Source organism: Dipteris shenzhenensis, chromosome 32, assembly GCF_047967505.1.
Source record: "Dipteris shenzhenensis isolate YYH24624 ecotype China chromosome 32, Dip_SZ_1.0, whole genome shotgun sequence".
NCBI classification, from domain to species: Eukaryota; Viridiplantae; Streptophyta; class Polypodiopsida; order Gleicheniales; family Dipteridaceae; genus Dipteris; species Dipteris shenzhenensis.
This window is the reverse complement of record NC_141627.1, coordinates 43,524,493-43,535,577: the sequence shown is the minus strand read 5'-3', so window position 1 is coordinate 43,535,577 and position 11,085 is coordinate 43,524,493. Positions and strand designations below refer to the sequence as shown.

General features: G+C 42.6%; 1 protein-coding gene across 1 annotated transcript; it reads right to left on the bottom strand.

Annotated features, from left to right (window-relative positions):
- Window positions 1-8,318: 8,318 nt before the first annotated feature.
- On the bottom strand, window positions 8,319-10,385 carry LOC147880801 (amino-acid permease BAT1-like). Its single transcript, XM_087370666.1, has 4 exons — window positions 9,795-10,385; window positions 9,230-9,671; window positions 8,971-9,134; window positions 8,319-8,852 (listed from the first exon to the last, which is right to left on the bottom strand). Exons 1-4 carry the CDS (start codon window positions 10,383-10,385, stop codon window positions 8,319-8,321), a joined length of 1,731 nt encoding a protein of 576 aa, XP_087226792.1.
- Between the last annotated feature and the right edge of the window lie 700 nt (window positions 10,386-11,085).

Here is an 11,085-nt window from a genome sequence, read left to right as displayed (position 1 = left end):
TTTATAGAAATCTATCCATGTCTCTCAATTCAATCTTCCTGAGATTCTAGACCATTTGACTATAAATTGTTTGGAAGAAATATTATTTTTACTTTATTTTTTTGTACATGATGTTTATTGAAAAAATATATATATTGAAGGTATCAAATTAGACTTAACTAAAGGTCCACTGCTCAGATCGCTCGTACGTTTTTGCTCGAAAAATGCTCGTCCCCCCGAGATTGCTAGGCGAGAGGGAGGTCAACCACCAAGGGGCCAGTCCCACACCACTCATAAGCATGAGTGGAAGAAAGCAATGAAGGCAGCGAAAGAGGACCCCAGCGTTTGCAGCACATGGAGCTGGCACGAAGGATCCAGATGGAGCAATATGGAAACATGCATTTTGGAGCAGGCAGGCCTAATTTGTAAGTATCGACCTCAAATTATATTGTGTTTATGTGGTTTATTAGGAGTTTGTTTCTTTGTACTAACCCCTCCGCAAATTGTGTCATCTTGTAGCTTGATATCATGGGAAGATACCCTAATCCTACTGTAAAGACATCCTACCATCGTGGACATCACAAACGATATACATGGAGGCACTTCTATGATGAGGGGTTGATTTTACTAAAGAGTAGTATATCCGAGCTACTAGAGCACCCCCCTAGGTATTTAAAAGTACTTAAATAATGTCAATGTTATAAATAAAGATTTGATTTTTCATACATTGATACATGTTGTTCCTCCTTTACAGCCCTTGGGGATATTCAGGAGGAAGAAGGCAAGGATACTGAGGAGGAAGGAGGCGATGAAGAAGGGAGTGAGGACGCGGATGACTTAGATTAGTCATAGAAGTAGTGCTAGAATCAGTGCTAGCTACTCTTTTTGTTACTTGAAGCCATTGGCTTGGCTTCATACCTCTCTTATATGGGTCTAAGCATGCTTAGGTGACATGCTTTTTGTGCTTTGTGAAAGCACATAGCACATTACTTATAGCATAAATTATGTACCTTAATATATGAAAATTTTTAAATATCAATGTTCTTTAATGGACTTGTAACAATATTGCAAGAGTCCAAAAGCACATTTTATCATTGCAATAAATTTTTAAGGTTTCAAATAGGTATTCTATACCACTAAAAGCAGTAAATGTCCTAGACAATGCCTTTTGTCACCTTCCCATGCTAAGACCCATATATACACTCCTCGCCATAGGTGGCTTGGCTTTGTGCTATATGTATATACAAGCACTTTTTGGGCTATGAATTAATATACACTCCTATTTTTTTGGCATTCAATTTCCTTGTGCAATGTTCTATCAATGAATGCCTTGTGAACTAAATTGTAATGTTTTATTCGGAATTGTAATCATCGACTATAGATGTGCGTGGAATCACGTAAATTAAAATGTGGTTGGCTGTAAGAATTGAATTGCACACTGTAGAAATGCAATTCTTGCAACCACATAGCATACACAGCATTCTGTTCAACCACACAAATTTTATTTTCTTGAATTCTGTAGAGCATTTATAAGCTCGTCTCACAACAACACAAAGCAACTATAGACGCGCTTGGTAGATGCGCAAAATAGCGAGCACGTCTATAGGCATTGCTTTAGTAGAGGAATTACGGGCGCATCTAAACACTCGTCTATTTGTGCATAAATTTACACGTCTACTTGCACGTCTAAACTGAGAAAATACGGGCCCGTCTAACATCGTGTTTATCAGCTCATCTATATGCACGTGTATTAGCGCATTTATTTGTGCATTTACACTAAGACTCAAACGCGCATTTAGACGCATAGATAGATGCAAACCAGAGAATACAGAAAGTGAGATTTTGGTGTACATCATAATTCAAACACAAATATAATCATGTTATTTTTCTTGCATCAAATATTTAAAAGCGAGTATTTTTTTATGTGTGCACAGTACCTGTTCACATTGTTGCGGTAGTACTAGTGTGTCCTTCCTACCTTGACAAAACTTTGTGGAGTCAATAGTTACAAAGCCACTTGCATGGCGTTTGATTGTTGCATTAGGGCCTCTTTCCACCACGTCCTTAAACCACTTTACATCCAAAACATACACAAAGAAGCGTCGAAAGTCAAGCATAATAATATCTTGGATTATGCCACAATAATCATCCATGGCTCCATTGGCTCCCTCAAAGCTAGCAATGACGCCGCAATCTTGTGTGTTTCTCTTATCATCAATCTATTGTGTTCGAAAATGCTTGCCCTCACACCATATAGCATTGAACATAGTGCACTACACCAAGAAAAAATCAATTAAATAAGCAATCTAAATTATTGAAAGCTCCTAACTTATGCATAACATTCTATATACCGACCTTGCTCATGCATCCCCTAGCATACTCCCATTCTTCCATTGTGATATGCATCCCCTCGTCTTGCTCTGCCATTTTTGTTACCAAGAAACATCCTCTTTTTCCTCTGCTTCAGATGTGTCTTCTTCTTCAGTCTCCTGCCCTTGTTCATCCAAAGAGTCCTGACTGAAGACAATGTACATAAGGAATGCCATGGTTTCCTCAAGCACTCTGCACTTTCTGGTGTGCAAGTTACAGTTGAATTTATATTGATCAGGCAGGATGTCAAATCTTCTATTCACATGGTACCTCAGCCTGTCAATGGAGACAATATGATTTATATGCACAAAAACCTTTTCACCTTCCACAATTCTTCCTGCCTCTATCAGTTCTTTGAAGGTATCCCAATGGTCTGAAAGAAAATCTTTGTGATGCTCCAGTACAGAGCTCATTGTGAACTCCATGTTGAAAATACTGTGGTATATGTTGAAGTTACTCTGAGCCTTGCATTTGTGAAGAAACTCAAATAGGAGCAATCTGGAGACTTGTCCTCTTCTGGTTCCTTTTGTTTTGTGATGGAAGAATCAGCATTCTGCTCTAGTCTCTTCCTTTTGCTTGTTCCAAAATTTATATACATTGAATTCTATATGCTAACATATGCAATCAGTGAATGCATAGGATATCACCAGATAATTCCTTCATGAGCTCTCATGACTCACCTAGAGATTGCTGTGGTCTAATAATAGCAGCAAAAAAGTCCAGCTTCCTCTTGAAAGGTGGGGCTTGGGAGTCAACTATTCCAAAGCAAAAACATTTCTCATCATCAAGGAAGAATTCCACAGGGCCAAAGATAGCAAAACAATGAGGTAGAAGTGAGAACCAAAAGAGACACAGGAATTTGCAGGAAAATGCGATGGGGGACCATTTGGAAAATATAAAGCACTCTCCTCGCATTTTGTTACAAATTCTCCAGTTCTGTTGATATGCATGTCAAATCAAACACTAGGTTCATCTCATTAATTCCTGGATAGTATGATTTGATATGCAAGAGAAAGGCTAGAGCTGAGTGAAGCTTTTCATGAGGAATGTGTCAACAATAGGAATTTGCAGCAAAATGCGATATGGGCTACCTAGAGATGTATAAACCACTCTCCTCGCATTTTGTTGCAAATTTCTAGGTTCTATTCATATCCATCTCCGAGGTGATTTACCACATTCTTGGACAGTATCAATTGAATATGTAACAAGAAGGGTGGAGCTAAATGAAGACATTTGGACATAAAAAATCCAATGGATGGAAGAAATATATGTCAAAAAACTTTGAAAACAATCTAGAATTCTGACCTTTTTTTTTCTTTTCTATGCTGTTGGAGTTGCACTGGTGAATCTCTTGCTCTTTCACTAGCTTGAACTCTGCACTACTCTAGGTAACCTAGAGATCTGGATGTGGTAGTAGTCTTCAGGCAGGTTGCAGTCTGGATGGAGTGTGCTAGGTAGGAAAGGATCAGAGAGAGAAGGAAAAGACTTACAAACCCTTACTCTGTTTACGGTCACATCCCATTCTCCATACTTTGAGATATGATTGAGTGTAATACTACGTGCACAATACATGTTTCCTCGACATCGATCACACAAACATTTGATTTTTTGCTCCAACCACATTTCGCGATGGTGGATACGGAGGGTTTCATCCTCACTGGAGCTACTTGTTGAAGATGAAGACATCCTACAAACAAACAACCCACCAAATTTGCTTTCTTCAAATGTTTAATTTAAACTCTGTGGCGCATCTACAGTCACGTCTAACAGCGCATCTATAGTCGCATCTAAAGGTGCATCTAAAGGTGCATCTACTCTATGTATTTAGATGCACCTATAGAAGCGCCATTAGATGCGATTATAGACGCGGCTTTTAAACCTGCTTTTAGTGCGCTCGCTTTGCTTTTCTTCACATTACTTATACTTCGCGCGGCTTGCTTCCTTCCTTATTAGCAGATCCACAATTTCGATGCTTGAGAGGAAGGCTCCCATACTTACTTCCAAGCTTACACTTAAGAGGAAGGCACCCACACTTACTTCTAAGCTTAAAGGAGAGGAGGACAAACAAGGAGGAGAAGCAACTTTGAAAAAGAAGAAGAACCTTCCATACCTCTATCCAAGTAAGTCCTTTTGCAGTTGATCTTGTTTGGAAGTTTGCTCTCTTTAGATTTATACTTTCTCGTATCCAAGAAGTGCATGATCTGGGTATCAGTGTCATGTTTGTGTGTCGGGTGCAATGTCCTTTTCTACTTTTTAGAAATCTCGGCTGTCGGAGCACGTCTATAGGCGCATCTCAGAGCGCATCTAAAAGCACGTCTACAGGCGCGTCTAAACGCACGTCTAGCCTGTTTTGCAGACATAGACAGCCGCTCTATTAGACGCATCTATAGATGCGCTAATCAGATGCGTCTATAGACGCACTCCGACAGTAAGCCTCTCTTCCCTTCCCCTTTCTTCTCAGCTCATCAGTAATAGATTTTTTTCCTTTTTTCCAGTTCAACATGTGGCCAGGAAGCGCTTCCAGCTCACCTGATCCCCGGGAATCTATTTGGAAGGACTTATATAACCTTTTAGGGTACCCTCCTAGTCCTGCGGAGTTATACGAGTATACGACGTGTACTCTAAACACTCCCCAGGAGTCGGCACTACAGACTCCAAACCACCCCACACCACTTGAGATCACCCCAGCGGAGTTAGCACAGCCGTCTTATGCCCCTTCTTATGCCCCTTTCCCTATACTGTTCTTATGGTCCCTTCCCCCATGCCGTCTTATGTCCCTTCTGCCATCCCATCTTATGCCCCTTCCCCCATGCTGTCAGGAGGTCCTTCTGTCTCGCAGAGCCGTCGACATACTCCTGTGCCATCGAGACTCGGTTCTCCAGCTATGAGTGGTCAGCGTAGTCCCATGCAGTCTCCAGCTACGAGTGGCCAGCGTACGAGCTCGACACGACACGGTAGCAGGCGTAGTAGTAGGGAGAGCGGTGGGGGATGTGTGGCATAGTGCTTTGGGAGGGGTGGCGGTGGGGACGATGATGATTCAGATGATTTAGACGTGCCTCCGGGTGATGGTACGATTTATTATGACATCACTCAGATAGGAGGCATCTTGATGGATGCGCGGGGAAGGACATCATGGCCTTCATGCGATCTCAGAGATTGCTTTATCCACTACAAAGACCAGCCAAAGAGGTTTGCTGATGAGACCCTCCCTGCTGTTCGCTCTAGGTATCCTAACCCCCCAATCACCAGTTCACAGATAAATGGACCAAGTCAAAGATTGTTACGATACTTGGCAATAAAAGATCTTCGCTTAAGAGGCAGGCACTAGTGGAGCTTGCCAGGATTGAGGGAGATCAACCACCAAGGGGCCCGCCCCACACCGCTCACAAGCGTGAGTGGAAGAAAGCAATCCCTCCGCAAAGTGTGTCGTCATGCAGCTTGAGATCGTGGGCAGATACCCTACTCCTGTGGAGACAGCCTACCACTGCCACCATCACAGAGGAGATACATGGAGGCACTTCTTTGATGACGGGTTGATTACTGAGGAGCAGTATACCCGGGCTACTGAAGTGGCCCTCGAGGTATTTGAAAGTAATTAAATAATGCCAAAATTATAAGTAAAGATTTGATTTTTCATACATTGATATATGTTGTCCCTTGTTTATAGGCCCGTGCACAAGACGATGAGGAAGACGAGAAAGGAGGCACAGAAGGGAGCGTAGAAGGGAGCATGGAAGGGAACGAGGAGATGGAGAACATAGATTAGTCGTAGAAGTAGTGCTAGCTACTCTTTTTTGTATTTAAAGCCACTGGCTTGGCTTCATGCCACTTGTATATACACTCCTCTTATTTTTTGTACTTGAAGCCACATGACGTGGCTTAGCTTCCTTATTTTTTGTACTTGAAGCCACATGATGTGGCTTAGCTTCGTGCTATATGTATATACAAGCACTTTTTGAGCTTTCAATTTTATTGCGTTTTGGAGTTGTAATGTTTTATTTGGTCGAATTGTAATTAAAATGCGGTTGGCTATAAGAATTGAATTACACAGTGTGGATATGGGATTCTTGTAACTATATAGCATACACAACATACACAGCATTCTGTAAATTAAAAAAAAAACAAAATAAAGCACCTCTATCAGTGCGTTTATAAATGCGTCTATATACGCGTCTATCTATTCGACAAGCGTCTATATTTGCATCTATAAATGTGTTTATAAGCGCGTGTATTTAAGCGTCTAAGTGCGCATCTATATGTGCGTGTGTTTGATATATAGACGCACTGATAGACGCGGGTGTCTAGACGCGAAAATAGATGCGTAAATAGACGCACCCGTAAGTTTTTTATTTAGTTCAGTAAATGCGTCTATGTGCGCATCTATGGGTGCTTTGTCTTGTTGTGTCTACTAGCGTATCTTTCTTTTTAAAAAATTTCCACAGAGCGTCTAATAGCGCATCTATAGGTGCGTCGGTCTGTTATATAGATGCGCCTATAGATGCAGGTCTGTAGATGCATAAATAGATGCACCAATCACTTTTTTTTAATTCGCGAAACACGTCTGTATGCATGTCTATGGATGCATTGTGTTGTTGTGGTTTCGCCATTCAAAACTTGTTGGGCATGTCAAATGTACAAAGATCAAGTATGCCTAAATATAAGCATTCACAAAATCTATTTTTAAGTCTACAAATCATAGTAAGTAAAATTATCTAACTCCAAAGGCAATCCAAACATATGTGTTATAGTTATTAATAGACTATGGGACTTAAAAACCATGAAAAAACTCATTCTACCTAAGAAGTATGACCATTTTATCTAAAACATTTTAGTTAACGACTCGACTTTAAAACTTTAGGCAAAACTTAAAATCATAGATGTGAATTCCAATCCATAAAAATCCCAAGTTTTTCAATATGGTCAATAATCAAAACCCCAAAATACCTTATCAAAGCGGTATAATAATTCTAGAAAGTATCCAAGTTAAAAGGACATAAAACTAATGTTAAATGTGGAAACTTAAATGTCATGGTAGGCACTACACACTGTAAACGTGTTCATGATGAGGCACACAACCATTTGATTTCTCCTTAGGACTACAATACAGTCTTGGGGGATTCATTCTTAATAAAATGGGGACATCACCTGCATGCATGAACTTTAAGGAAACCCCCTATATATGGTCCATGTAGGATGATAGAACACCCCTATTTACGCTTATAAGGGTACCACCAAAAGTCTAGTATGCCCCCCCTTTCCTTAAGTATAATAACATCTCATCGATATATATTAGACCACCTTCAAATATTTGCAATTATTTTTTCTCCGGACCATGGCCTAGGACTAACAATAGTTTGGGCTTAGTTCATGTATACACTCGGTACATCACCTATTATAACTAGTCAAATGTGTGTGTGTGTGTGTTCCTTTCCTCTTTTTCTAATCTTTAGGGTAAAAATTAGTAGCTCCCTCTAAACATCCCCCAATTCCCCCCCACCCCCTTGTAAATGGCATTCAGCTCCTAACTTAAATTTAAGATTGGGAAAAGTAAAAAGGGCCTCCACCCCTAATGTATAAGCTTAAGCCTCATCTCAAAAAAAAGCCCTATGTACACTCACGTGATATCATAAGTTGACCCTTGTGGATCCCCGGGAATAGAGTGGGCACACATCTGCTCAAGTTTCCAAACTTTGTACATCTTGTAACGTTTGATCTCGCTTTACATCTAATTGCATATGTGGGTTCTCAAAAAAACAGGATTAGATGAGCGTTCAAATTTGCTTATCAATACGTCACAAATTTATAAAAACCAGCCATTCGGCCTTTAAAAAAGATTACAAGATTTTTGAAACCAAAAATTTGTACATTTCACACCGTCTTTGTTTGATCGAGCGTTTTGTACGCCTCGGGAGCGAGAAATTACGCATCAAGAATCACAATCCACCCTGCCCAGCCAAGGGACCACAAATCTAAGGTTGAGAGAGTTTTTTAATCGCCGTTTTGACGTGGGCATCAGGTAATGAGAGGCTGGGATCATCCAGTGTCCGACGTGGCCCCTGAAAACTCTTGCTAGCCGCAAAGAACCAGTAAATGTAGCCTCCTCCAATGCAGCCCGCTAGAGAAATAGCAGCGTAGTTAAAGTTACCGAGACTCACTGGGTAGCTGGGTGGGAAGCAAAAGAGCAGACTCATAGCAGCACCCCAAAATGCCCCCCAGCATCCTACGATCACACCCCAGCGTCCTAGTGAGAAGGGACCGCGAATGAAATTGTTGTTGAAAGCGTAGCGGCACATCAGAACGGCTGTGTATGGACCGTAGGCCGTGATCGTGGACATGGCTGTGATGGCCGTGAAGGCGACACTGCTCCCCAGCGACGGTAGAGTGCAGATGAATGAGCCAATCACTGTGACAATTGTAGCGTTTACGGGAATGCGATCCTTGGGTGTCAATTTCACCAAAAATTTGTGAAAGGGGAGACCATAGTCTCTTGCCATGGCGTAAGCCTGCAGCAAGCAATCGATGGATGTGTCAGCTTTGCGTCGCCAGTTTCCAGTAACCCGTCACAACATCGGACTCTTTTTGAATTGATGTTATCTTGCTATCGGTCAATATCGTACGTACCATTCTCGCCGTAAGAGTAACGTTTGTTATGTTTCCGAAGAAAAGAGAGATCGCTGCGAGACTCGTAAACAAGATGGATCCTGCTGCTGCCATAGACTCCTTTCGGTATCTCGCGTAGAATATGTCATAGACAACTTGGCTAGCGGCTGATGCATTTCCCCCTCCTACAAAACAGGTTCCATATCGATTCTCAATTGCAATGCAATGGGGAGCGATGACGCATGATCCGAGAAGACAAAAGGGGTAAGCGGTAAACAACCTGTCGGGGTTTCGGATGATAGAACGTTGTCCGGGTTCTGAATGCAGAAAGTGAGGACCGTCAAGAGGACAACCTCGACTCCAGCAGTTGTGTAAACACTTCGTACCATAGCGCGAGGCCCTGCAGTTGCTGCAGTTTTCACCTCTTCCACAACGTGAGAGCCGACCTCAAACCCTGTGAGAATAGATTGAAAGTAAGGCATGCCCAACAGGACTATCATCGCAGAACTCTTGATCCCCAGACCAGGAGCTTTGACGAATTCCGTGAACACAAAACTTGCAGGTTGGTATTCTGGCGCCACTACTAGGAGTACTATGACCACGAACACGATTGAGCCAATCTGGAAACACGCTCCCAAGGAGCTCAGATGTCCCAACCATTTCGTGTTCACGATGGACACGAAGAAGTGAATCACGAAGACTCCTCCAGTCACAAGTACCACCTGCGCGAGCTCAAAATTAGAAAGATAGATGGTATCAACGTACCGTTACAGTAATCACGCTTGCACCTAGATAATTCAAAGGCTCGTAGGGATGGCAAAAAAAAAACGTCAAAAACGTTTCACCTGGTATTCGCTGAGCGAGAATCCTCCTTCTAGATGACCCCCCGTGCCAAGCAGCACCATTGTCTGAATCAATTGAGCAAGCAGAAATTCGTTCAGTGCAGTTCCAGCGAAGGATCCAACAAGGTATACCCATCCAGTCAGCCAAGAAGACCAGGCTGCATGCCTCTTGGGAACAAGCTGGAAGACCCAATAGTAGACGCTGCCCAGCGTGGGAAAGGCCGATATCACTTCGGCCATTGCAAATGCCATGCACAAAGTTCCAAAGCTAGTTGCCAACATTCCCCAGAACATAGCCACTGGACCACCGTAAGTGTATATGTACCCGTAATAGCCAGTGATAAATCCAAGTGGTGCAGTATAATCAAAGGTATATGCCCACTGTTGAAAAGGACTCATGGCTCGGTGGTATTCTTGCCGGTACCCGAGCTCATTAAGCCTCTTCTCATCTTCGTCACGCACGTCAGTTGCTTTGGGCGATGATTTGGTCGTGTATTCCACAGTATCTGACGCATGGCGCCTATTCTCATCTTCATCACGCACATCACTTGGTTTGGGCGATGGTTCAACACCCGGCGAACGAACGGACTCCATTATATCTTAAATCGTGGGTCCGAGCTAGACTACGCTTTACACAAGATTATTACACTCTGCGTGGCACGACCCTGAACCTCCGTTAAGAACCAAAGCGCCCAGCGATTGTTTGAGACACGCGAAATCTGTCGCAAATGCCTGCCGATAATTGGAGAAGCATATGGTATAGAGGATTGAGCGATCCGCTACGGGCTCGATCGCATGAAACTCTGCAAAAGTAAGCTGATCAACACCAATCGAGTGAAGAACCTGCTTCTCGGTAGCAGGAGTACGGAGAGTGTGGCACGCACGCGGACTTAAAGCACGAATCGGACATGAAGGTGGAGGTGCTAAGCCAGGCACGGGATTACTACCAGGGAAGGTGCTTACTGAATCCTGCTGCCCTCCACGAATCGATCCGACAAAAGGAATGTATTCAAAAAAAAGTTTTGATGGGCAACACGAGGGGTACACCTGGCCGGGAACCTCATTAGCAATGCCAAATTTTGTCTGCTGTGGAAATTGGAGTTATATCGCCCGACGCCAATGCCAAATTTTGTCTGCTGTGGAATTATCTTTGGATTACCCTGCATGTAAAATTCTAAATATTGTTCAAAACCATGGAGGATGTCGCTTCGAAATCCATGAAGGATATCGCCGAGCTTGTCTGCTGTCAACCATTGTCGTTGTCAGCCCTAATAAAGTGAATCGTGATTGGCTC

Coding starts and splice junctions, on each gene's coding strand:
- LOC147880801 (XM_087370666.1), bottom strand. CDS start 10,385: ATGGAGTCCGTTCGTTCGCCGGGTGTTGAACCATCGCCCAAACCAAGT. Junction 9,672..9,794: donor TCTCGCTCAGCGAATACCAG/GTGAAACGTTTT, acceptor GAGCTCGCGCAG/GTGGTACTTGTGACTGGAGG. Junction 8,853..8,970: donor TTACTCTTACGGCGAGAATG/GTACGTACGATA, acceptor TGCTTGCTGCAG/GCTTACGCCATGGCAAGAGA.